This window comes from Macaca nemestrina, chromosome 1, assembly GCF_043159975.1.
Source record: "Macaca nemestrina isolate mMacNem1 chromosome 1, mMacNem.hap1, whole genome shotgun sequence".
In the NCBI taxonomy this organism is placed as follows: Eukaryota; Metazoa; Chordata; class Mammalia; order Primates; family Cercopithecidae; genus Macaca; species Macaca nemestrina.
The window spans coordinates 27657300-27685059 of NC_092125.1; the positions used below are offsets into that span (position 1 = coordinate 27657300).

At 37.3% G+C, this 27760-nt stretch overlaps 2 protein-coding genes across 10 annotated transcripts in view; one reads left to right on the forward strand and one right to left on the reverse strand.

Annotated features, from left to right (window-relative positions):
• FIRRM (FIGNL1 interacting regulator of recombination and mitosis) overlaps positions 1-27760 on the forward strand; it is a 58822-nt gene that overhangs the window by 1565 nt on the left and 29497 nt on the right. For 2 of the 8 annotated variants that reach the window (XR_011610966.1, XM_071075370.1), the window contains exons 2-10: positions 2430-2470; positions 4378-4466; positions 6102-6206; positions 6939-7079; positions 7842-8007; positions 9735-9819; positions 11488-11626; positions 24798-24878; positions 26416-26480. Coding sequence is in view for 7 of the 8 variants with exons in the window: in XM_071075370.1 (XP_070931471.1) it covers positions 2430-2470; positions 4378-4466; positions 6102-6206; positions 6939-7079; positions 7842-8007; positions 9735-9819; positions 11488-11626; positions 24798-24878; positions 26416-26480 (912 nt within the window). In the remaining variant the exon portion in view is untranslated. Of the gene's footprint in view, positions 1-2429; positions 2471-3575; positions 3670-4377; positions 4467-6101; positions 6207-6938; positions 7080-7841; positions 8008-9734; positions 9820-11487; positions 11627-24797; positions 24879-26415; positions 26481-27760 lie in introns of those variants that run through there. The other 6 variants (XM_011760475.3, XM_071075377.1, XM_071075373.1 and 3 more) reach the window with 5 other exon arrangements.
• Positions 18572-27760, reverse strand: part of LOC105493035 (SCY1 like pseudokinase 3) — an 81100-nt gene continuing 71911 nt past the window's right edge. The window contains exons 15-16 of one of the 2 annotated variants that reach the window (XR_011610970.1): positions 27099-27174; positions 18572-20322 (exon numbers count right to left, since the gene is read on the reverse strand). The gene's annotated coding sequence lies outside the window, so the exon portion shown is untranslated. Of the gene's footprint in view, positions 20323-26477; positions 27175-27760 lie in introns of those variants that run through there. The other variant, XM_011760467.3, reaches the window with a different exon arrangement.

Consider the following 27760-nt stretch of genomic DNA (forward strand, 5'->3'; position numbering starts at 1 on the left):
GTTTCACAAACTGAAACCTTGAATCCTGTCTCTCTCACACACCCGATCAATAAGTTCTATTGTTTCTGATTCCAAACTGTCTTGAATCAATCCATTTATTTCCATCCTCATTGCTACCACTCTGATTCCAAACCCCATCACCCTCTCACTTGGAGTATTAATAGTTTCCTTGTTTCTACTCATAATTATTACAAGAAAGCTCAGAGGGGAAAAACACAGATCACGTAATTTCCCTTTTTAAACCACTTTACCTTCAAGGCTCCAGGTGATCTAAGCCTTGCCCTTCTCTCATACCTAGTTAACTACACTCTATTCATGAATACATTAGGCTCACCTACCTCAGGATCTTTGTGCTCAGCCTGGTTCTCCCAGCCTTTTGCATATTTCATGTTTATATCTTGGCCCAAATGTCACCTCCTTAGAGGGGCTTTTTCAGAGCCTTCAATCTTAGGTAGCTCCCCCAAAGCCAGTCTTACACTTGTATCAATTGACCTGTTCAGTTTTCTAAAAAGCACATTATCGTTAAAAGAAATGCTCTTGTTTGCTTTGTATATTTTCCACTTTTACACATTACGTTGCAAAGTTCATAAAAGCAGCAAGTTGATTTTATTCACAGTGTTATCCTCAGCACCTAGAACAGTGCCTGACACATAGTAAGCATTCATTAAAGAGCTAAAAATATTTCATGTTTTAAAAATTCTTGAGAGTCTAATTAGACAATACTTTTTTTTCAGCTTATGGTAGTATTTTAGCTTCACTATTTTAACAAATGAAAAATTTGCAACAAATCTACAATGCCACTATCCCCCAAAATCATTTTCATGTTTTGCATTTTACATATTATTTTCTAGGCCTTACCTGCATGTCTGCATAATCATAAGTGACTAATTTTGGAACAGCTAGCAATTATTTGAGCTTTACTGAAATTTTTTCATGAGGCCAATTCTATCCTACTGAACTCAAATTTGAGTTAATAATGACCTCATTTTGATTGCTGCTGTAAAAATATATGTGGAAAATAAGATTTCAGAAGAGGAATGAATTCTTGTATTAGTGTCGTGGGATTATAGGTTCCTTTTTTTTTTTTTTTTTTTTTGAGATGGAGTCTCACCCTGCCACCCAGGCTGGAGTGCAATGGCGCCGTCTCAGCTCACAGCAGCCAGGTTCAAGTGATTCTCCTGCCTCAGCCTCCTGAATAGCTGGGATTACAGGCACATACCACCATGCCTGGCTCAGTTTTTGAATCTTTAGTAGAGACAGGGTTTCACCATGTTGGCCAGGCTGGTCTCGAACTCCTGACCTTGTGATCTGCCTGCCTTGGCCTCCCAAAGTGCTGGGACTACAGGCGTGAGCCACCGCGCCCGGGCGGGTTATTCATTTTTCTTATTGACATTCTTTGATGATTCTTATAGTGTTGTTACAGTAAAACATTTCTAACAATTATTTTTGATGGTATATATGGAGAATTTGTTGTCATGTATTTGTAAGTTGCTATGTGCAGAAGAATTTCAGTCTAATAAGGTTGGTAAGAAAGATATGTAAGTAATATGAAAATAAGATAAAAGGTGATGAGTGACGCAAGACAGGTATAAATTAAGTACTATAGAAATGTTGAGGAAAGAGAAATTTCTTGTAATAGAAATTGGAAGTACAAACTGGGCATGGTGGTGTGCGTCTGTAATCCCAGCTCCTTGAGAGGCTGGTATGGGAGGATCACTTTAGCCCAGGAGCTTGAGGCTGCAGTGAGGTATGATCATGTCACCGCACTCCATCCTGGGTGACAGCAAGACCCTCTCTTTTTTTTTTTTTTTCTTGACACGGGGTCTTCCTCTGTCGTGTATGCTGCAGTACAATGGCGCGATCTCGGCTCCCTGCAACCTCTGCCTCCCAGGTTCAAGTGATTCTCCTGCGTCTGTCTCCTGAGCAGCTGAGATTACAGGCGCGCGCCACCATGCCTACCTAATTTTTTTGTATTTTTAGTAGAGACAGAGTTTCACCATGTTGGTCAGGCTGGTCTCGTGCTCCTGACCTCTTGTTCCACCTGCCTTGGTCTCCCAAATTGCTGGGATTACAGGCGTGAGCCACCCGCCTGGCCCCGAGCGAGACCCTCTCTCAAAAAATAAATAAATCATAAACCTGTGGATTACTGTAGCACTGTTTCTCATCTGTCAAAAATATTTCATGACTATGCATAGTTTGAAAAGGCAAGTTTGTCCTTGGGCAATTTTCAAAATATTTCTTTAATGTATTTTCACAATACTGTTTACCTAATCTTAAGTTTTTAAAAGCAAAATTAAGCCAGTAATTTGAGTCCAATTCCAGTCTCTTATGGGTCATTGCTTAAATTTCAAAAGGGTTTTTTTTTTTAAGTTTATTCTGATAACGAATACCCTATTATTATGATACTAGTATCTTCCTTAATTATCCTACTCATTGTCTCAACATTCTGACAGTTGGATTGAGCATGTTCGTAAGTTAAATTGTTTTAACTGTATTATTTGATGTTAAGGTACGAGTCCCCACATACCTCAATGGATGTGTCCTTACAGTTTTGTATTCCCTTGAAATGTAACTGTTTTCTATGTTACAGCCTTTATAACCTTCAGTTACTTGAACAAATTCCTTCAAATTCCAGCACTTAAAAGTTTTAAATTACGTTTTGGATAAATACCAAAAGTGTTTTGTTGATGATGTATGTATAAACAAATTATAAATATTAAACGTTACGATTAGACCTATGTAAAACATGATTTACAGTCCACTGAATAACTATCAGTCTCTAACATGTTTAGTGTCATTTAGAAAATACTTTCTAAATTGTCAAAAGCTGATTGTCTAGGTGATAACAAATTTATCATTTGGAGGAAGTTGGCTTTCTCATTTTCATGTCGTCTTCAGTCTTACTTGACAAGATTTATTCTTTTAGTCAGAAGAGAGTTTAGACTGCTCAGTTTACTCATATTTTGAGTTAGCTTTTCTATTTAGAGTTCACTTGGTTGTGGAATATTCATTTATAATTTGAATCTACATTGTGTAATGGGACCTAATTTTTTTTTTCCTTTGTTTTTGATGAAGTCTCATTCTGTCACCCAGGTTGGAGTGCAGTGGCATGATCTTTGCTCACTGCAACCTCCACCTTCCAGGTTCAGGTGATTCTCCTGCTTCAGTCTCCCAAGTAGTTGGGATTACAGGCATGCTTCACCACATCTGGCTAATTTTTGTATTTTTAGTAGAGATGGGGTTTCACCATGTTGGCCCGGCTGGTCTCAAAACTCCTGAGCTCAAGTGATCTTCCTGCCTTGTCCTCTGTAACTACTGGGATTACAGACATGAGCCACCAAGCCTAGCCCCGAAGTTTGTTTTGTTTTGTTTTCGAGACAAGATCTTGCTCTGTTACCCAGGCTGGAGAGCAGTGGTGTGATCATAGCTCACTGCAGCCTGAACTCCTGGGTTCAAGCTATTCTCCTGCCTCCATCTTCTAAAGTGCTGGGATTACAGATCTGAGCCATCATGCTTGGCCTAATTTTTTGTTTGTTTGTTTTAGGGGACAGGGTCTTGCTTTGTCACCAAAACTGGAGTGTAGTGGTGCGAACACAGCTCACTGCAGCCTCCATCTCCCAGGCTCAAGCAGTCCTCTCACCTCAGCCTTCCAAGTAGCTGAGACCGTAGGTACGTGCTACCATGCCTGGCTAATTTTCTAATTATATATTTATTTTTTGGTAGACATGAGGTCTTGTCATGTTTCCCAGGTTGGTCTTTAACTCCTGGGCTCAGGCAGTCCTCCTGCCTCAGCTAACCAAAGTGTTGGGATTACAGGCATGAGCCACCATGCGTGGCATAATTTTTTTTGAGTAAATTATTTTTTTATCTTGAGTATAGAAGTGATTCATGTTCATTGTGGAAAATATGAAACATAGAAAAACAGAAAAGATTACAAAACATCTAATCTGAAATGGTTAAGATTTTGATGAGAACAGTCTCATCTCATTTCCGTATGTTCCTGCCAGCCTATCCATCATTCTTTGTACATGTTTATATTAAAATTGGTGTTATATTTTGGAAACTTTTTGTTTAACTACATTTTGAACATTTTTCATGTTTTAAGATGTAATTTTAATGATGGCAGATCCTATTCAATAGATGTACAGACACCTATTCAACTGGTCCACAGTTGTTGGATATGTAGGTTGTTTCCTTTCTCTGTCGCTGTCTCTCTTTTTTTTTTGGCTATTACTTAATAGTTTCCCTACATAGAATGTGGTGTTTTGAAAGTATATCAAGCTTTAGATTGGTAGTATTCTTGCATTTAATAAAGGGCAGTGGCCTTTGTTGACTGACATGACAATATTTTTATAAAATATGTTATTTGCTTTACAGAAATTTTGAAAATTATTGTAGAAATGTTTTTACCTCATATGAACCACCTGACATTGGAACAGACTTTCTTTTCACAAGTGTTACCAAAGGTATAATACTATTACCTGAAAATACATGTTATAAGGAATCTAACCTCTCAGTCTTAGATAATTTATCATTAATTATGGGTCTGTTTTTCTAATATATCAAATATATTCAAAATAAAAATAAGGAGTAAATAGATCTCATGTGAGACTATAATCGTGTTAGTGTGATCATTAGGCAATTAAAAACTGTTATAGGCTAGGCGTGGTGGCTCATGCCTGTAATCCACGCATTTTGGGAGGCTGAGGTGGGTGGATCATCTGAGGTCAGGAGTTCGAGACCAGCCATGGTCAACATGATGAAACCCTGTCTCTACTAAAAATACAAAAAATTAGCTGGACATGGTGACTGGTGCCTATAATCCCAGCTACTTAGGAGGCTGAGACAGGAGAATTGCTTGAGCCTGGGAGGCAGAGGTTGCATTGAGTCAAGATCGCGCCATTGCACTCCAGCCTGGGCAATAAGAGCGATGCTCCGTCTCAAAAAAAAAAAGAAAAAATTTTTATTTTCAGATTGTATGAGTCTTTTGCTAATTGATTTTAAATTATTTGTAGTCAATTTTAAATGTTCGTGTATTTTAAAGCCACTGTATTCCAGCCTGGGTGAAACCCTGAATTCCAAAAAAAAAAAAAAAAAAAAAAAAAAAGCTGGAATATTGGCAAAATCAAGTAACTAAGATAAAACATTAAATTCACAGACTACGTTACTACTTTTTAGATATATATGGTATACGTTTTCTCTGAAAAGCACAAGCATACTTTTTTTGTTTTAAATGGAGGCAACCAAAGATACTTTGGTGCCAAAATGAAACATTATTTGTAATTAATCTCTTATTGAAATGGGTTTCTAACTTTAGCTTTTAAACATAATCTTTCAGGTTTCTTGTACTCATAGTCACTTGATGATTCTCTATCTGAAATATTTCTTAGAATTTGTTCTTGACCACCAGAAAAAGATTCAACTATTACATTGATAAAAATAGATGTTGAATGTTAACAGGCCTACGGGAAACAGTATCTTCTTTAACTACATTGTATTGTTGACTATGTTGCTATTCTTATAATGTTTAGGTCATTTAAATTGTTAGAAAGATCCAAGTATTAAGATCTTAGGGTGGCTAACTTTTCACAGACAAAAAGCTTAGTTGTAAGGTCATATACTATACTCTTAATTCAGGAAGGTTATCTTGAATTGGGTCAAAAAGGAAACTGGTTAGAAAATAAGCAAGTAGTGATAGAGATTCAGTGCAAATTCCTTCCAGAAAATACCCTTGTAAATAGCCATACGAATGTGGATTCTTCAAGACAGTCAAATTTATTGTGCAAAAGTAATACTTTTATTTCTTGCATCTCTAAAATGTGAACTTTGAGTGATTTTTTCAAAAAATTGATGCTATTAAATAGATCCAAACCATAGAAATGGAAAATAAATTTCTGTTTGAGGCTTTTGGGGGGAATTATATTGTAAAAGTACCTTTTCTCTATATTTTGTGCTTAATTAGGTACAATTGTTAAGCTAGATGATAGCCTGTTACTAAGTGCAAAATCAAATTATCGTATTGTGTTTTCTCTGTAAAGTTTTGTCTTGTCTTTTCTAGTGATTTCTCTTATTACTGTTTATTACTTGATTTGTTTTTACAGACTGTGAAATTATTTGATGACATGGTATATGAATTAACCAGTCAAGCCAGAGGACTGTCAAGCCAAAATTTGGAAATCCAGACTACTCTAAGGAATATTTTACAGGTAAGTCAAATGTATTAGAAAGCAGGAGAGAGAGGGAGCTTAAAGAATATCAAAATTTTTATACTGATACTGATTAGCCATGTATTCTTATGTAATGGTGTAATGTTGGAATTAAATGTATAGAATTAAAGACGTGAATATAGAAACATGAATTCTGAATAATAAACTCTTATAAGAAGACAAGTCATCAAGCTAGCTTACCCTACCTATGTTTTTTTTTTTTTTGAGACGGAGTCTCGCTCTGTCACCCAGGCTGGAGTGTAGTGGTGTGATCTCGGCTTACTGCAAACTCCTCCTCACCGGTTCACACCATTCTCCTGCCTCAGCCTCCCAAGTAGCTGGGACTACAGGCACTCGCCACCACGCCTGGCTAATTTTTTGTATTTTTAGTAGAGACGGGGTTTCACTGTGTTAGGATGGTCTTGATCTCCTGACCTCGTGATCCGCCCGCCTTGGCCTCCCAAAGTGCTGGGATTACATGCGTGAACCACCGTGCTCAGCCTACCCGACCTGTATTTTCAAGGGATATGTGTAGAACACCTGCCATGTGTTTTGAAGTTTGGGTTAGGATTCTAAATGGCTAGACAGTTGTTCCAGTATTTGTAGTTCTGTGAAAAGAGGAACAGACTGTGTTTTGTTCACTGCTATATTTGTAGCACCCAGCATACTGACTAATACCTTTTCAGTGCACAAAAAATATATTCTGAATGAAATTTCCTTCCTTATTCACAGACAATGGTGCAGCTCTTAGGAGCTCTTACAGGATGTGTTCAGCATGTCTGTGCCACACAGGACTCCATCATTTTGGAAAATATTCAGAGTCTCCCCTCCTCAGTCCTTCATGTAATTAAAAGCACATTTGTGCATTGTAAGGTGAGTAAAAGTCTAATTATACTTTGAATGGTATATTATCAATGTGCATAGGGGCTGAGTAAAATAATGTTTATAAGATTTTACATTTTAGTCTGTATTATTGAAATAAACTTTTCTATACAATAAAGAACATGTAAGTAAACAATTGTTTCAAAAAAAGTGGTTATAAGTAAGTCATTAAAAGTGGCTTTTTGGGAGTTTTTAGTTTTATTTTATTTCCCCTCTATAAAGAAAGAAATTTTAAGAATTTATGTTGAGACAGACACAGGGATCCTGAAATAGTTCTGTCATGTTGCATTGATCAATATTCAGTTACCATTATGATTAGATGTCAGAACTTCCTTTTATAAAGGGAAATTAATCCTTATTTAGTCCATCTCTGCATTCCAAAGGTAGCCTTGAGGCACAAAAGCTTGCCTAGAATTTATGGGGTTCAGACAGTTTTAATATTGCTATTTGCTGAGCAAATGAAAATAGCTAGTTATTTAATACCTCTCTTTGCTGATAGGATGCTAAAAATGTCATGCACCTGGCCTAATGTTACCTTTCTTTTAGTTCTGTATTTGTAAGATCATGGAAGTCAAATAATATTTTATACATGCTTGCATCTCTTGAAGTACACTATATTTAATGGATGTTCACTGAACAATCAATGTGTGATTCAGTAAATTTATGATTTCTAATAGTATGAATTAAAGTAAATTTGGTTCTTGAGCTTTTTATGATTTGTTTTTTCTCTCATTTTTATTTATCCGTAATCAGAATAGTGAATCTGTGTATTCTGGGCGTTTACACCTAGTTTCAGACCTTCTTCAGGCTCTTTTCAAGGAGGCCTATTCTCTTCAAAAGCAGCTAATGGAACTGCTGGACATGGTTTGCATGGACCCTTCAGTAGATGAGAATGATGATATTTTGAATATGGTAATAGGTGAGTGAAGAAAACTTTCTGCTTAGTATATGGTGACTGTAAATCATATATCAGTTAAAATTGTCTCTAATGATTCCTGTTATTTTCTTACTAATTTTGCGTTAACATTGATTTAAATCTTACCAAATACATTTTAATCTTTAAATTTGGAATTTGTAAAATTTATTTTGGGTGCCTTAACCTAGATTTGCGTATTCAGTTACTGTAATTTCTCCACAATGATTAACTTATATAACTTTATGTTCTCTGAGGTTGACCATATTCAGAGACAATAACTTTCACATTTTTTAAACCATAACTCGTATTGAGATGCAGTTTATATTTCCTTCCAGAATACATATAAATATGTGCATATGTGTATGTAAATATGTCTATTCTCATATTATAATGAAGTATACTCATTTTACATGTAGTGCGCTTTATACTAGTTTATTTTTATTTATTTATTTATAAATAAATAAATGCCCAGGCTAGAGTGCAGTGATGCAATTTTGGCTCACTGCAACCTCGCCTCCCGGACTCAGGCGATTCTCCTGCCTCAGCCTCCCGAGTAGCTGGGATTATAGGCGTCCGCCACCACACCTGGCTAATTTTTGTATTTCACCATATTGGCCAGGCTGGTTTTGAACTCCTGACCTCAGGTAATCCACCTGCCTCAGCCCCCCAGAGTGCTGGGATTATAGGCATGAGCCACCTTGCCTGGCCAATGCTAGTTTATTTTTAAAGAATTGCTGGTTGTAGCACACTTCATTGATTTTATCACTCATTAATGGATTATGAACAAGAGTTTGAAAAACAATATAAGGGCAAAGTTTGCATTCAAAACTTTGGTATAAAGAGAGAAATTTGGTTTTGTGCAATGTATCAGGGCCCTGTCCTCTGCAACACACCCTCTCAAAGTCTATTTATTCACTATTCTATTTATTCATGATTCTGTGAGTCTGCAGTTTAGGGTGGGATCCCCTGAGATAACTTTCTCTGATCCACCTGGGGCACTAGCTCACCCATGTGACTTCAGCGACTTCATTCACATCTGGCTGTTGGCAGAGGCAGAAGTACTTGAGAAAGCCATGTGCATCATTCAGCAGGCTCACCACATCTCAGATACCTGATGCCAGTGGTTTCAGGGTTTCTAAGAGTAGCAAGAGTAAGCAGGTCCCTCCCTGTATGCTAGCACTTTCCAAGTTTCTGCTTGCCTTAATTTTATTATTGTCCCCCGGGCCAAAGCAGGTCATAGGGTTTAGCCCAGAGTCATTGTGGAAAAGTGTGGATTCACAAAGGGCAGTCATTGTGGCCATTTTTATAAGTAGTCTACCACAGGCTGAGTAAAAGCCTTGCATGAATACCATGGAAATTAATTTGAATTCTTCCTTTTTAGGTTTTCTTTCCTTAGCAATTTGTTTTGTCATTTTGGATTAGAATTATATCTGTAGAATATTTCAGTTATAATAGGGTACAACTTTTATTCCACTGAACATTTTTAGTTTTATTTAGGTCATCAGGTAGGTATAAACTTCAAAAGTTAATTTTCAATAGGTATAAAAACCGTAACAAGTGTGACACTTAAATAGTTTAAATAATTCTTTTGACACAACTATTTCCAAACTGTGTTACCTATTTTAATTCAATCAAATGTTGAAATTGTTCAGTAGATAGTGTTAATTATGGGAGAAACTCACCCCCATGATATTTGGATGTCTTAAAAGTTCTGTTATCTTTCTTTGCAGTTATTCATTCTTTATTGGATATCTGCTCTGTTATTTCCAGTATGGACCATGCATTTCATGCCAATACTTGGAAGTTTATAATTAAGTAAGTTTGTTTGTTATTTTTTACTTTTTAGAAAATGTTTTCCATATTCCCCAATCTTAATTATTCATGATTCTTTAGATTGCATTTGAAACATTTTGTGTGAATTTAATGTTCACTGACACTGCTGTCTGGTAATCCAGATATTATACATGTAACTCTCAAGCCAAGTTGGACTTCTTTACCCTGTGGCCTCTAAAAATAAAAAAAGTGTTTTTCCTAGTTAGCTAGTACTTCATAAATAATGGGCCATGGGCCAGACTAGAACTTAACCACTTTCCTGCTGCTACTGTTGTTTAACCAGCTCTCAAGTATCCTATTTCTAGGATTAGATAAATTGGTAACTATAATTAGAACTGAATATAATCTTTTCATTAGGTACTTTTAAGTTGTTCACACTTAATTCCATTTATACAGTAATTTTAACTTTCTGAAACTGAAGCATTATAACGGGTCACCAGGGATAGTGCCCATAGCATTCATCAGATTCTTAGGGCTGAGAGGAGATGTGGTTGAGATGTAAAAATGGTTAAGAATATCTACTTTATACACATACATAAAACATTAAAGGTCGGTGTATTTTCAGGTGTTAGGTGCTTTTCTTCTAAGAAATTACCAGGACATTAAGTTGCCATTCAGTGGTTAAGAGTGTTGCCTGGAAGCTGTGTCACATGTGCTTAAATCCATTCTGAAATCATTTACTCCTTCTGAGCCCTTGGGCTATTTGGTTAATTTCTCTGAACATTAGTTTGCTTATCTGAAAATGGAAATAATAATATAACCTTCTTGACAGGGTTATAGTGAGAATTGAGTTCATCACTGAAATGCTTAGAACTGTGCATGACACATAGTTAATGCTCAAGGAATTAGCCACATCGCTATCATCACCACTGAATATCTTCCACTCTTACCCTCTTCCAGTTCATTTTCTACCCAGCAGAATGATCTTTTAAAAAGCAAATCAGTTCATGTCACTCTATTGCTTAACGTCTATCCCATTTTACTAAGAATATCAACCTAATCCTCTCTGGACGCTGCCTCCTTCACCAGCCTGTCTCATGCTACTCTCTCCCTGCTCTTAGTTGCTCAAACATACCAAACTCTCCTGTCCCAGAGCCTTTTCATGGTTTTTCCATCTGCCTAGGATGCTTCTCTCTCCTATTGTATACCTTGCTAACTCCTGCTTATTGTCTTTCAGTTCTCAGCTTAAGAGTTATATCTTCATGATAACATTCTTTGATATCCTTACGCTAAGAATAAACTAGATTAGGTATCTCTATTGTAGCACCTTAGACTTTGTCATTTGACAAATCACAGCCCTAATTAATTATTCTTACAATTATTTAACGTTCTCTCTCATGCTGGACCACAAGTTTCATGCAGGTAAGGCAGAGATTGTGTCCGTTTGTTTGACCCCTTTGTCCCCAGGGCCTGGTAGAGTGCCTGGTATGTAGTAAGAATTCAATTAATATTTTACACAGAGAAAAAATTAGCAGCTTATTTAAACATACCTGCTTCAAAGGTAAATAGGCATATCTTATTTATATTATGTCATATATGATGCTTTGTGATTGTTTTTTAAATGTTCTATAAGGTAGATATTGTTGGTGGTCCTAAGTTACTTGATGTGTTACTTGTGGTGATTGTATTCTTTTCTTTTTATTCATTTAGGCAGAGCCTTAAGCACCAGTCCATAATAAAAAGCCAGTTGAAACACAAAGATATAATTACTAGCTTGTGTGAAGACATTCTTTTCTCCTTCCATTCTTGTTTACAGTTAGCTGAGCAGATGACACAGTCAGATGCACAGGTAAAATTTGGGCTAATAGCATTTTAAACAGCAACTCTTATTTTCTTTGGCAATTAGTAAATCTCATTTGAATGTCTGGGTCAGTCTGTTTAAGAGGATTTTAATTTATTTCATTTGGGTGTTTTTTTTTGATCTGTGGGATTATTTATAGCCCATAATTACTTTTCACCCAGAGCATTGCATTAGATTCCTAACTGCTCTCATTGCCTCTAGGGTCTACCTGACTCCCTCTTTGCATTGTGACTGGTTGGTTACAGCATTCTTCTCTGAATCCTTTCATTCTTTTCTGCATGAAAACAAATTATTTTGTTCATATTTATATAACATCTAATATAGCTGCAATCAATCTTGCATTTTTTCTTCACCAATGCATTGCAACCTTTAGGGATACAAGTATGTTTGTGCATGTATATATATGTATCAGTCTTTTAAAGTTGATGTATTCATACATTCATTTTTATTTCAAAAAGTGAGAGCGTTGAATTGGTATTCCATTTATGAAACAGATTAAATTTGTAGTACGATTATTGGGAATTATAACTCATTAGTACCTTTTGCTTTCAGACTAGCCCTCTAATTTTATTTAACTATAATAGCCCTAAATTATAAGATTAATAGTACTCAGGACCTAACAGTTATATGTAATTTTTTTTTTTTTTTTTTTGAGACTGAGTCTCACTCTGTCACCAAAGCTGGAGTGCAGTGGTGCAGTGGTATGATCTTGGCTCACTGCAACCTCTGCCTCCCGGGTTCAAGGGGTCGTCCTGCCTCAGCCTCCTGAGTAGCTGGGATTATAGGTGCCTGCCACCACGCCTGGCTAATTTTTGTATTTTTAGTAGAGATGGGGTTTTGCCATGTTGGCCAGGCTGATCTCGAACTCCTGACCTAAGGTAATCCACCTGCCTCGGCCTCCCAAAGTACTGGGATTACAGGTGTAAGCCACCGCACCCAGCCTGTTTGTAATAATTTTAATGGGACCACGAATTTAGTATTTCTTCTTTGAATAGCAATGACATAGCCTGTTCTATTGTACATGTGCAAGCTGATATAGGGAATTCTTTTGTACCTGTGCTCTTCCCTGCCAGTCAGCTATGGGGGTGAAAGTGTAGGGATTCATCCAAGTCCTAAAACTGGTAGTAACTCCTAGGGCAGGGATGATCTGGAAGGACAGACCCTAGGGGAGGATGGAACTTTAAAAAGAAATTCTGAAGGTAGTAAGAAGGAAATGAGGAGTAGTGTTAGGAAGGGGCTAACTTTTTTCTTCTTGTTTCTCTTCTTTATCTCACCTGCCCCTCCCCTTATAACTCTTCTTCCTTTTTCCCTTTTCTTTTTTGTTCTCACTTCATTCATGCGTCCTTTCTGATTCCTCTTACCTTGCTAAAAGGAGAAGTTTGTTTGGGTATCCTGTATCAATGGCAGGAAGGTTGTTTTCTTCTTCACCTTTGTCCTGTAGATTCATATTCTCAACCCCAACCTCCTCTTTCAGTTTCCTTCTTGCTTCTCTTGACACCACAGACTTTCCAGCTAGTACTTGGAGAGGAAAATTAAACAGAGATATTTGGACAGGAGTAAGATGAAGAAAGCCTAAGCAACAGTATAGTCCATAGTGGCAAGAGAGAGTATGGGGGCTGCTTAGCCAGGGTGGCTGTTTATATATAAAGGATATTTTCAGTTTATATAAACTGCTTATAGATGGACATCAGAAAATTTAAATTCTCTTAACTGTCCAAGAAAATTCTCATATTTTTACTCATTTGTTCAAATTTGGGACTGATAAATGTGACCAGTTCTGCTTACTGTCCATTGCCTGAAATGGAGCTTTGAGGTGGACTGTATAATTTCTTCAATCTTAACTCCAAATTCTGATCAGCGATGCCCTCTGCTGCTCACTGTTAATATTTATTTACCAATCAAAGTGAAGTATTGAAGTTTTCCAAGCAGTTTTCACTTTGTGTCTTCGTCCGTTTAGGCTGCTATAACAAAATCCCTTAAACTGGGTAAAGGATTATAAATATTAGAAATTTATCTCTCACAGTTCTGGAAACTGGGAAGCCCAATATCAAGGCACCAGCAGATTTGGTGTCTAGTGAGGGTGTACTCTCTGCTTCAAAGATAGCCCCTTGCTGCTGCATCCTCACTTAGTGCAAGGGGCAAGACACCTCCCCTCAACCTCTTTTATAAGGGCACTTATTCATGAGGGCAGAGCCTTCGTGACTTAATCACTTCCCCAAAGGCCCCACCTCTTAATAGTATCACTTTGGGTGTTAGGTGTCTGGGAGGACACCAGTCTTCAAGCCATATCATCTCACTTTGAAAAAAGTCACAATAAAACCAGTAGATTTAATTAATATTACACTATTTATGGAAGCACGTGATGTGTCATTCCTTGTATTTATTTCCTGGGGTTGCCATAACAAATTACCACAAACTAGGTGGCTTAAAACAATAGAATTTTATTCTGTCACATTTCTAGAGGCAAAAGTTCACAGTGTGTCAATCGGGCCATGTTCTCTGGAAGGCTTTAGGGGAGAATATATGTCATATCTTTTTCTTAGCTTCTGGGTGTCACTGGCAATCTTCAGCTTACTTTGGCTTGCAGCTGTGTAACTCCACATGCTGTTCTCTTTCTGTGTCTTCACATCATCTTTTTATAAGAACACCAGTGATAGTGACTAAGGGCATACCTTACTTTAGTATGACGTCATCTTAACTAATTATGTCTTCAATAACCCTATTTCCAAATAAGGCCACATTCTGAAGTATTGAGAGTTAGAACTTAAAAGCTTTCTGAGAGGGACACAGTTCAATCCATAACAGCCCCTAAAATCGATATTTATTCTCGAGTCTTGAAATTGGTTTTTAAAATGAGAATATTCTATTAGAGTTTTTAATGTATAGTTTTAACATATAGTTCTTTAGCCCCCAATTATTTAGTTTTTCTATAAACATAGGGAAATTTATTTGTGTGGCCCTTAGAAATAATTTAATTTCCACTCTAATTCCTACTTATATTTATATAATGCTTTTAGAAATTTGTATTATTCAGAAAATAAACATATACTATTATATCTGTTGCCTACACTTAGATTTTATTGCCTGCTACATTTAAATTTTATTAGTATTTTAGTTGTTTTAGAAAGAATGTGCCTGTAATCTCAGCACTTTTAAGAGGCCAAGGCAGAAGGATTGCTTGAGCCTAGGAGTTCGAGACCAGCCTGGGCAATACAGGGAGACCCCCATCTCTACAAAAAATAAAAAAATTATCCAGGCCTCGTGGCACATACCTGTAGTTCTAGTTACTTGGGAGACTGGGGCAGGAGGATGCATTGAGCCCAGGAGATTGAGGCTGCAGTGAGCCGTGATCAGGCCACTGTACTACAGCCTGGACAACAGAGCGAGACCCTGTTTAGATAGATAGATAGATAAGATAGATAAGATAAGATAAGATAGATAGATAGATACCTGGACAATAGAGCGAGACCCTGTCTAGATAGATAGATAGATAGATAGATAGATAGATAGATAGATAGATAGAGAAAGAAGGAAAGAAAGAAAGGTGCTCATATTTTAAAGCATTGAAAAATGGTCTTCCTTGCTTATATTACCCACACCTTTGTTGGCATTGAGATGCAAACTTTGTTTTAAACAGTTGAGTAAATCAAAGATGGGACTGTTAATTTATTTGTGTTATTTACTTGCTTTTTGAAAATGTAAAAATACAACTCTAGATTTAATTAGTAGTATACTATTTAGTGATGAAGTAAAGCTACAGGCTTCGAACAAATCTTGCGTAATTTCCTCTTGAATGAGAGAGAAAATCTAAAGTAAGCAAACAAATAAGTTGTGTGTCACCACTCATTCAGTCATTTAACAAGAGTGCTTATTCCGTGCCAGGAAATGTTGTAGGTGCCCTCAACAACTTAAGAGTCTAGCTTGAAACACAAATAAGTAGGTAATTATTATAGAATGGTATGATCTTTGGAGGACTGGGTATTGGCTAGCTCATGGGAGTACAAGATAGGTATCCAGTGATGAAGTCAGGAAAGGTTTCTTATGGTGATATGACGTCTATGCTGAATAAAATGTATTATAAGGTCAGTGTAGATTAATCTTTAAACTTTGTGCTTTTAAATTTGCATAGCACTCTATTAGAGAGTTCATGTTCAAAACAGTCGAAAAGGCTGGGTATGGTGGCCCATGGCTGTAATCCCAGCACTTTGGGAGGCCGAGGTGAGCAGATCGCTTGAGCTAGGAGTTCGAGACCAGGCTGGCCAACATGGTGAAACCCCGTCTCTACTAAAAATACAAAAATTAGCCCAGAGTGATGGTGCACACCTGTAATCCCAGCTACTCGGGAGACTGAGGCAGGAGGATCACTCGAACCCAGGAGATGGAGGTTGAAGTAAGTCGAGATCATGCCACTGCACTCCAGCCTGGGCAACAGAGTGAGACTCCATCTCCAAAAAAAAAAAAATTCAAAGAAGAATGAATTTTCATCTACCCTATTTCTGCTGAGGAAAATTGACTATTTTCAAGCATTTTTAATAAACATGAGGGATCATGTTCCATTAGCGAACCATCCAACTCTGTTTTGACTGGGTTTAATGAAGATTTTGCTCTATTGGAAAAGAAATCAAACATAGCCAATTAACATATAAGTTAAGATATGTTATTTTCATATGAAATAATTCACAAATTAAAGACAGTAATTTGTTTGACTTAATTTTATGGCACTGTTTAAAGCTGTTTGGATTATAGTGTGTATTATAAACTTGGGTGATGGAACAACCAATATTTATTGAGCTAAGGTGCTTAAATGTCAGACACTGTTTAAATCTCACAATAATCCTGGATTAGCCTCATTGTAGATGAGAAAACTGGGCCACAGAAAGGTTTAGTAACTTTCCCCAGATCATATAGTAGTTGTAGTAGGACCAGGACTTAAATCCAGGCAGATGAATCTATAGCCCTCCCTGCATACTGTTGGCACTACCCACTGTTTTATCAATTTACAAATGTAATACGTAATCAGAGAACACACATATTACACAAGTATCTAACATGGAAAGTGAAATCCTATTTTCATCTACTAGAAAGAATCACAGGAAAGTTTTTTATTTATTTTGAGGGTGGGAGAAAACATTAACATGGAAAACATTTAAAAATAATGATAGGATTATGTTATCATTAGAGTCAATAGACAAATCTCTGAAAACAAAACGTTTTGTTTGGGAGGAAGTAATTGCAATTTGTAGCATTCATGCAGACCAATTGTTTGGTATGTCCACAGAAAAAAGAGAAGGTTAGCGGTCTTATAAAAAAGGAGAAATAATACATACGGCTCTTGAAGAAAGTCCATTGGCACTAGATTTGGGGAGCTGTCAAGCTCTGATTGGTGAGTGAGGGCAATGGGAAACACTGGTCTTAGAGTTGCACCAGGTACTTTCAGTAACCCTTAGATAAACTGGTTTCCAGTTACAGCAGGCAGTTTCAGCAGCCAGGCTTACAGAGAATTACATTTGGGAGAAATGTTTTGTGCCCTAAGTGCTTTTCCCCCAGGCCTGTTGACTCTGTTTTAGTTGGGTATGACAAGAATGACTCAACTTGTGTTACTAATTTTTACATTATACAAATTGTTTACAACTTGAGTTTTTGCTTAACAGTTTATCCTTAGGGCTTTCTGTGTCCATGAAGGTATATGTACCTGATTCTTTTTAATAGCTATATGGAATTACAGTTTATGATTATACTATAAATTTGTAGTTGACCCTTGAACAATTCAGGTCCGAACTGCACAGGTCAACTTACGCAGATTTTTAAAAATTGTCATTTATTACAATAAAATAACACAAATCTATTATCAAAGGTTAAAATTTATCAAAACTTAGCACACAGAGACCATACATGGTACCCATGCAGTTGAGAGAAATGTAAATAAATGTAAAGATGCAGTATTAAATCATAATTACATAACATTAACTGTGGTACATATTGTAGTACTATTAGGTTGTGCAAAAGTAATTGCAGTTTTTGCCATTATTTTCAATATATATATTCAATATAATACAATAATTTCATAGCCACTTCCTGTTGCTGTTACTGTGAACTCAAGTTTTGCAAGGCCATGTGATACTAACCATCCCCACATGAGCAGTTTGTCTCTCCAGTAAGTAAATTGCATTTCTCAGTAAAAAGTTAGCTCTTGAGGTGCCTCCATATTTTTTCATCGTCTTTAATGCAATATGGTAAACCCATAAGAAGAGCCACTAGTGATGCTGGAAGTGCTCCCAAGAATTCCTTAATACGTATTGTAAATTGAGGTCTGCAACTGCAATTACCTGCCATTTCATTTTGTAAATAGACAGTGTTAACACATATAACATACAAAATATGTTAATCAGCTGTTTTTATTGGTAAGGCTTATGGTCAGTGGTAGGCTATTAGTGTTTTTGGAGACTCAAAAGTTATACTCGGATTTTAGACCACATGGGGGTTGGCACCCCTAGACCCCATGTTGTTCAAAGGTCAACTGTATTTAGGTGTTCCCCACATGTTGCATACTTGGTTCATTTCAGTTTTCACTATATAAAAAAAGTTGTTTTTTTTTTGTAAAGTGAAAGCAAATTTATTAAGAAAGTAAAGGAATAAGGCCGGGCACGGTGGCTCACGCCTGTATTCCCAGCACTTTGGGAGGCTGAGGTGGGTGGATCACGAGGTCAGGAGTTCGAGACCAGCCTGGCCAACATGGTGAAACCCCGTCTCTACTAAAATTACAAAAATTAGCTGGGCACGGTGGCGGGCGCCTGTAATCCCAGCTACTCAGGAGGCTGAGACAGGAGAATCACTTGAACCCAGGAGGTGGAGGTTGCAGTGAGCCGAGATCACGCCACTGCACTCCAGCCTGGGTGACAGAGTAAGACTCCGTCTCAAAAAAAAAAAAAAAAAAAAGAAAGTTAAAAGAATAAAGAATGGTTACTCCATAGTCGGAGCAACCCCAAAGTCTCCTGGTTGGCCACTTTTATGGCCATTTCCTGATTTATATGCTAAACAAGGAGTAGATTATTCCCTTTCTGGGCAAGGGGTGAGCAATTCCCAGAACTAAGGGTTTCTACCTTTTGTAGATCATATAGGGTTACTTTCGGTTGTTGCCAGAGTATTTGTAAACTGATGGAACTGTTTGGAGTATCTTTTATCATGCTAATGCATTATAATTAGTGTATAATGAGCAGTGAGGACAACCAGAAGTCACTTTTGTCACCATGTTGGATTTGGTGGGTTTTGGCCGGCTTCTCTACTGCATGCTGTTTTATCAGCAAGTTCTTTGTGACCTGTGTCTTGTGCTGACCTCCCATCTCATCCTGTGACTTAGGATGCCTAACCTCCTAGAAATGCAGTCCAGCAGGTCTTGGCTTCATTTTACCCAGCGCCTTTTCAAGATGGAGTCCTCTGGTTGAAACACCTCTGACATATTTGCCCCGTCCCTTTTATAAGGGAACCCTTAATCCTAAGGGTTGTAGAGGGACAGGTAGATATCTTCTATAACTTCTTCGGGCTGAAGAGGGATGATGATATTCCTGCCTAACTATTGGGGTCTCTTATATTCCGGGTAGAGAGGAGATCAGTCAGAAAGTGTCAGTATCATGAGGGCCATTCATAACTCTCAGTTCCGAAAAAAGGTGATATCTGGAAGATTAGTAAGTGTTCGATTTAGTAAAACATTCAGTAAGCTTACCTCGTATTCCTACACAGAGTGCAACAGCAGTATATTCCACAACAGTAAAGCAAAATAAGTAAAATTATCCCAAGTACTAAATAAGAAGACTTCCCATGAACTGGGCAACTGTTGGAAACCAAGCTGATTCCAGTCGGCCCAGAATTAGAATACTGATCCAGATTTTCACATTACCATCCCTCTTGTTTCTTCTGAGCAGCAGCCAGAAATCACTGGTTGGTTCACAGGAATAAGCAGGTTTAGTCTAAATTGCAGGAAAAAAACTCAAAAACAACTGATGAGAAAACCACTCAAAAACACCTAATAACAAGTGTACCATAGTTTTTGAAACATAATTTTTTTTTCTCTCTCCAGTCTCCCATTTTTACTAAAGACAAATCATGATAGGACTGATTTGCTTTTTTATACTTGGCCTGATTATCTGTATAAAATACAGCAAGAATAATGATTTTTCACATGGGCTTTTAAAAACTGGCTTTGATGGAACTCTGTTTTATGAGGAAACTCAGATAAGACTTTAAAATATGAATTGGATAAATTCCTCTCCTCTTGAGGTCCCAAGATAATTTGGGGCTCCTGGGCCTGTCAGAAACTGGCATTCTTTACTTACCACAGGTCAGGAACCCTGGCATAAACAAGGTATGGGGCAAGTTTTCCCAAGGGCCTTTATTGGCTTTATAAGTCAAGTTTGATTCCTTAAAGGAAAGCACACTATTCCAGCCAAAGCCTTGGTAAAATAACCAGTTTATCCAGTTGTGTCCTGTTGCAAAAGAAAACATTCGTATTGCACTTACGCAAATAACTGTATTGCCATAAGTTGAGAATATTCACAAATAGGTTCCAAATTCTGGAGAAATCGGAAACAAATAGGCTCCAAATTTTATTCACAGTGATATACTTTACTCAATTGTTAAACAGCTCAAAGAAAAGCTCAAAGCAGCTCAAAAGAAAAGTTTTCTTGACTCTGAAAAATAAAACAAAGGATAAGCAACATTTTAAACAAAAAATAAAAAAAAATTACTTCAGTCTCCTGTTAGCTCAGTCCGTGTAGTTAACGCTTGCCCTATTTGATATCCACGAACACTCCGGCTCTTCATGAGAGTCCGGAAAATTTCTTTCCTCTATTTTAATGTCACAATTGCCAAAGTTATCGGAAACCTACATTGAAAAGCACCTGTCAAAGTCCTATAGCTGATTAAAAATTACCTTTTGATTAAAACCAGACAATTGTCTCTGGATGACAAAAATGCCTTATAGCAGCCTCTGTTAAATAATTGACTGGGGATTTTGGTTACTTCTGTGGCACATAACAATTTTATATAACAATTATAACGTACACTAAGTTATATCAGAATTATAGTTGTTTCCCATAATTTTGGAACACATGCCAGTAACATTTATACAAATATAGCCCAAAGAAAACCAAGCATCATTTTATATTTGACAGTGCTTCCTATATGATTTTTATACCAAAAAAGCCAAGTTTCACCTTTGCAGTAGTGTCCTATTGTTAACCCCGATTCTTAATAAAACTGTATAGACAAATCTAATTTTAATAAGTATAAAACTGTGTAAACAAATCTAATTTTAATCAGTATAAAATTTAATCAGTATAAAATCTAATTGTAATCAGTATAACCATAAGGTATGATTCTCATAAACTGTTTACAGCTCTTTACAATTTTTGTTGAAGAGTAGATTATTGCTTTCAGGAAACCCTGTTGTGATTTTTTGCAGTGTTCAATTTATGGAAAAACTGAATAATATCCCTTTAACTTTAGCCAATATGTTCACACAGATTTTTTTTACAAGATTAATTTTTTACAAATGTACAACTTGCTCAGACCTTCAGCGTTATCATGCTTAACTTAAAACAATCCTATCCCCCTTTAATCTAGGTCAAAAATACACATTCTCATGCTTTCTTACAATCTTTTACCAAAAACACATTTCACTTTCCTTACGTATCTGTAATGTAAAACTCTTTCTTCAGTAGTCTTCAATTACATATTACAATGTTAACTCTTAGCAACTTTTACTTATGGTGGAAAACCTTGGTAAGTAAGGAATTCTAATTATGTACTAGGTATGGAGCCTAGGACACAGAACAGAAGTGCAGATAAGGTCTGACTCTTTCTAGCATAGCTAGGGGGCATGGCTAACACCACATGTCCCCAAGCCTTACCTAGAATCTGCTCCAAAGTAAGTAAGTTAAACAGTTTTCAAAAGTCAAAGAAGCAGTTTATGATCTTAAAGCATTTAGCAAACCTAATATCTAACCTGCCTAATTTAAACCACATGTCTTTATTTTGAAGATATTTTGATTTTACCAATAATCTTTAAAACTATTTCCCAGAAATTACTTAAGTCACATGAATTAAAAGGCATTCCACTTTTTACTTTTCTGACAAAATATTTAAGTGTTCATTATTTTTAAACCAGTTATCAAAGCTCTTTTATATTTCACACACAATACATATAAATATACAGAAGAAGAGATGCAGTAGTTATAAGATTTTTCATTTGCCAGTTTTATTTATTTATTTAGAGACCGAGTCTTGCTCTGTTGCCCATGCTGGAGTACAATGGCATGATCTTAGCTCACTGAAACCTCCACTTCTGGGTTCAAGTGATTCTCTTGCCTCAGCCTCCCAAGTAGCTGGGATTACAAGCATGAGCCAACACGCCTGGCCAATTTTTTGTGTTTTTAGTAGAGGCAGGGTTTCACCATGTTGGCCAGGCTGGTCTTGAACTCCTGACCCCAAGTGATCTGTCTGCCTCAGCCTCCCAAAATGCTGGGATTATAGGTGTGAGCCACCACACCCGGCTCATGTGCCAGTTTCTTAATTGGATTACTGGGTTTAGGATAGAGCCCTTGGAGGAACAGGGCCAGGAAAGCATGCAGTGTCTACAGCCTAAAAATAAGCAGGCACAGTTGGAATGCAAAACAGATCCCCAAAAATTAAGTGTCCCATTTGTATACTGGATCCTGGATTCCCAAAAGAGAAACGCTATGGAACAAGGCAGTCCAATGATTTTACCATGCATTTCATTGCAAAGTAACCCAAAGCCAGTCAGTCCATTCTGTGATCAGCCCATCACTCATGGGAGTTGTATCTCAGTGGGGGTTGAGGGGATGCTTCTGATCCAAATGTGCAAAGATCTGAGTATCCCCCTTGTGCCATTAGTTATACCCAAAAGTATATTTCCTACCTAGTTATATACGAAAGCTCTGTGAAGTAATTTCTGATACCCCCAAAGTGAAAATCATCAGATAGTGCAATGCAAAACAGAACACAGCCTTAGATTTTGAGAGGGATCTATCCATTTTAAATTTTGGGGTTCCATGAGGAAAATAGAGGTTTTCACTTAAAAGGGATCTGTGGTGCCCCCTCTGTTTTCCGATGGAGTCCCAGGCTGTTAAAGCTTGATTATCTGCTTTCAATTAAGCTGACTTAACCACGGCACTTTTTAAAACGTCCTTTTAAATCCCCTGTTACCCATCTTTAGCCATGCCAAAGTGCCAATATTTCTGGCTTTTGAAGCGGGTAACCTTCCAGGTGCTCAGAGAAAGAAAAATTTAAGACAGTTCATGGAGGGGAAGAGAATCAACAAATGGTAAAGGTCACACAGATACCAACCAGAAAGTACTCATTGCCTTTGCCAGATTGAACCTGGGCCACCAGCCATTGTAAAATGGCAAAGCCTTAGCTGCTGAGCTCCAGCACTAAGCAATTTCCATTGCTCTTTCCAGAAGGAGCCCAGAGCACCCAATTTTGAGCTTGCAAAGGCTCAAGATAATTTTTAGAGCTAATTATAACAACCCCCAAATTCCTGTTCTCGGGATGGTAGAGACAGAGCAAGTACTGCCATGTGGTTATAAGGTCAAGCTCCTCAGGATATTTTTCAACATGTTGTCTCTGGGCAAGATGAAAGAATGGACAGTTGATCTGAGTAACAGAAAAGATAAGAAAGGGAAAGGAGAGAATGGGAGAAAAGCATTGGCTGTGGCAGGGTTGGGAAGGTGAGAAGCTCAAGGAGGCCTGAGAAAGACCCCTCTATTGCAGTGACACTGAGTCAAGTTCAGGCACCACTTGTCTGTAGTGAAGGGACCTTTTTCACCAGTCCCATCAGCTCAAGTTTCCCCTTTTGGGAAGGATAAAAGCTCCCCATGTCCCATGATTCTGTACATGCCTAATCCTGTCACCCATAGCCGTCAGCAAGAGTGCAAGGCTGAGTAATCCAAAGAGAATAGCAGTTAACATCCCGTAGTGCCAAACCCGTTCTTAGCCCAGAAGGACTTTACTGAGGGGGATCTCTAACGCCCTAAATCTTAGGAAGAAGTCTAATTTTCCTAAGTTGGGCCGCAGACCAAAGTTCAGTCAAGCATCCTTTCCTTTTATTAAGAGGGGTGTTTAAACCCACCCTGTCTTAGGAGAGACTCTCAACTCCTGTAAGTTAGGGCTCTAACCCAATCCTCTTCGTCACCTGGGTACCCCACCACTTAACGAAAGTTGGCCAATTGGTGCTGCAGTCTACTTTTTGGCACTGGAGGTCTCAGTATTGTCCCTGCGGGGTTTGCCAGGAAGTTATTACTGGAAAGGGGTCCTGATCCAGATGCCAAAAGAGGTCTGGATCTTGTGCAAGAAAGAATTCAAGGTGAATCCATAGAGTAAGATGAAAGCAAGTTTATGAAGAAAGTAAAGGAATAAAGAATGGCTACTCCATAGGCCAAGCAACCAAAAATGTCATATTGCATACCTATGCTAGTATTTCTATAGACTATGTTTCCAGAAATTGAACTGCTACTCAATTAAGATGTTTTAACACTTCAGCTTTTTATAATAATGTATTATTTTATGTTCCCATCAGTGGTAAAAGAAAGTGCTTGTTACCTTACTTCCTTACTAGTGCAGGGATATTATCAGTCTTTTTAATCTTTGCTAATCAAATAACCCTCAAACTTCCCCCTTCCCCAAATATATATAATTAGGTTGTAATTTGGATATTTTTCAGTATTAATTTATTGGCAGTTTGTTTTGTCTTTTTTGTGAACTATGTTTTTATGTCTTTACCTGTTTTCTTTTATGTATCATTCTTTCTTTGATTTGTAAGACCTTTTTCTTTTGACCATCCGTTAAACTTATCCCCATGTAACAAAGAATAAGGTATTTAAATTTCTTTCACTTTCAGATCAACCAAGAAGGATCACCTCTTTTGCTATCATAGGTTAAGATTTCTTTTCAGTAATGTAGAATTGAATACCTCTATTGTCATTTGTTATTTGCATTGCACCTAATAATTCAAAGAAGAGTTATATTTTCTTGGAAAATTTTTATACCATGTTTAAGAGGTTTTGTTTTTGTTTTTTAGAAAATATTGTAAGTTTAGCTAATTTTATATTCTTATTTATTATGCTTATTTCCCTTTTTGGTTCAGGATAATGCTGACTACAGATTATTTCAGAAAACACTCAAATTGTGTCGTTTTTTTGCCAACTCCCTTTTCCATTATACTAAGGTAAGTCTTTATTATACGTTACTTTATTTAATTGTAGTCCTCTCAAAAAACGAATTATTATCCCCATTCCACAGAATAGAAAGCTCAAGCTCAGATAGCATATAACTTGATCAAGTCACATATCTAGAAACCAGTAAGGCTGGGATTTAAGTACAGATGTGATTTCTTTTTTATGGTTAGACTATGCCTTAGAAAGTAAAAGAAATAGTTTTTATTGTATTATAGGAAAAAGCTGATGATCATTTGAAAATTTTTAAAGATTCCCCTGATGGAATTAATTTTTTCAAAAAGACAAGCAGCATAGTTAGGGAAAACTTTGCCTCCCTACACACCAAGCAAATATCAGATGGGTTACTACCCATCAAATGCCATTGGTGCATTTCCCACAATGTGTCTTTGCCACTGGAATACAAACCCTGCAAGCTGCAGGGAACCCAGTGTAAGAAGCAACCAACTACTCTTAAATGGCAGCTGCCCAGAAAGACCAATTTGGATGGCAGTGTATCAGTAGCCAGGGTACCAGCCATGGAATTCTGACTATAATAAATCGTCATTGGAAACCCTTATCTTTCCTCAAAAACAGAAGAAAAGGTCAAAAACAAATTGAACATGGACAGTAGTTTTTTTAAAAACCACTAACATCTTTTACTAATAATGTTTTGTTCACTGACTGCTGTAAGCATTCTCTGCTCATCTTTGCAAATAATCTGCCTTGACAACTTTTCTATTTGTTTATTTTTTTGAGACAGAGTCTCGGTCTGTTGCCCAGGCCTGGAGTGTGATGGCATGATCTCAGCTCACTGCAACCTCCGCCTCCCAGGTTCAAGCGATTCTCCTGCCTCAGCCTCCCAAGGAGCTGAGACTACAGGCGCCTGCCACCACACCTGGCTAGTTTTTGTATTTTTGGTAGAGATGGGGTTTCACCATATTGGTCAGGCTGGTCTCAAACTCCTGACCTCAGGTGATCTGCCCACCTTGGCCTTCCAAAATGCCGGCATTACAGGTGTGAGCCACCGTGCCCGGTCGACAATTTTTCTGTTTTACAGTTACCACTACTATTCTGATGACTCTTACATATGCAGGCCTCTTTAAAATTATGACACAGTTTTTAAAGTGTGGTGGCTCATGCCTGTAATCCCAGCACTTTGGGAGGCCAAGGCGGGTGGATGACCTGAGGTCAGGAGTTCAAGACCAGCCTGGACAACATGGTGAAACCCTTCCTCTACTAAAAATACAAAATTAGCCGGGTGTCGTGATGCACGCCTGTAATCCCAGTTACCTGGGAGGCTGAGGCGTGAGAATCGCTTGAATCCGGGAGACGGTTGCAGTGAGCCGAGATCACACCATTGTACTGCAGCCTGGGCAACAAGAGTGAAACTACGTCTCAAAAAAAAAAAAAAAAAAAGAAAAGAAAAATAATTTTCTTTTAAAAGGGGGCACATTCAGGATTTTATTTTATTTTGCATTCCTTTGTGAGATTATATGTACTAAAAAGACACATTTTATGCAAAGAATGAATAGAGTTGTTTTATTTTAGGAATTTCTTCCTTTCCTCTCTGATTCTTGCTGTAATTTGCACCAGCTGTATCTTCAGATACACAGGTAAGAAGAATGCCGTATGATTATTAAGATATAACAATGCCATTTGTGCCATGCAGTGCTTGAGTACCTACCATTTTACAGTAAAACAAAAATTTTTCTTAATGTTTTAGTAATTTTTATCTGCTAGCTTGAAATAATTGGAGATAGAGGCTTTTGAAAGATACATTCCACATGAGTTATGCTTATCTTTGTATTTTACTAGTACCTTATACAGGAGTGATAATTAGTAGGGTGATAAAATCCAATGGCAAATATAAATATATATATATATATACACAAATATACGTATACCTTATATATGCCTTTATATTTTAATATTGGCATTTTTTCATCTTTATTTTTATTTTGTTTCTATGAAGTTTAAGTCAGTCCCCATTTGAATTTAAATTTTGATACCTTTCTGTAATTCACTTTACAGGACGGTCTTTTTTCTGAAACCATCTCAGAAAAGAAAGGGAATTACAGAAAGGTATCAAAATTTAGATGGGGGCTAAGCGACTTCTAAAATTGATGGTTACCTCCAAAGAGCCCTAAATTTGACACAAAGTGAGTTCATTTATCCATCAGTCCTGTTGCAGCTTCATAATTCATTTAGCGTCCCAGACAACTTTTTCATACCTTTCCTTCCTCGAACTTCCTGTATCTCCAACATCTTCCCAATTCCTCATTGTCAATGACCTCACTTCCTGTGTCACTGAGGAAAAATGGAAGCAATTAAAAGAGAGCTGCTGTATGTTTCCTGTAACACATCTACTATTCTATGTGTCTAGACCCATATATTCATTCCCTCACTACCATGAGTGAACTGTGCCCCTAAGACTAGCCTCTCCATTGTGCATTGGATTTCATCCTGTCTCACAGGCTCAGTGACCTTGCACCAGCAATTATTCCCTTTCCCTCTTGCATCATCAGCCTTTCCTCCATACTGGGTCACTCTCATGAGTATACAAATATGCTGTTATTTTTCCCATCTTAACAATGCAAAACAAAATCTCTTGACTCTACATCCTCCTACAAATACCCTCTCGTTTCTCTGCCTTTCTTTACAGCAAAATTTCTAGAAAGAGTTGTCTATACCCCTGTCTCAACTCTTTCTTGAATCTAGTCCAGTCAGGCTTTCTGCACCAACACTTCATCAAAATAGTTCTTGTTAAGGTCATGAGTGACCACCACATTACTGCATCCACTAGTCAATTATAGTCCTTCTGTAACCTGTCAGTAGCACTTGATCCTCTTTTATGAACACTTTGTTCTTTTGGTTTCTAGGACATATCTCACTC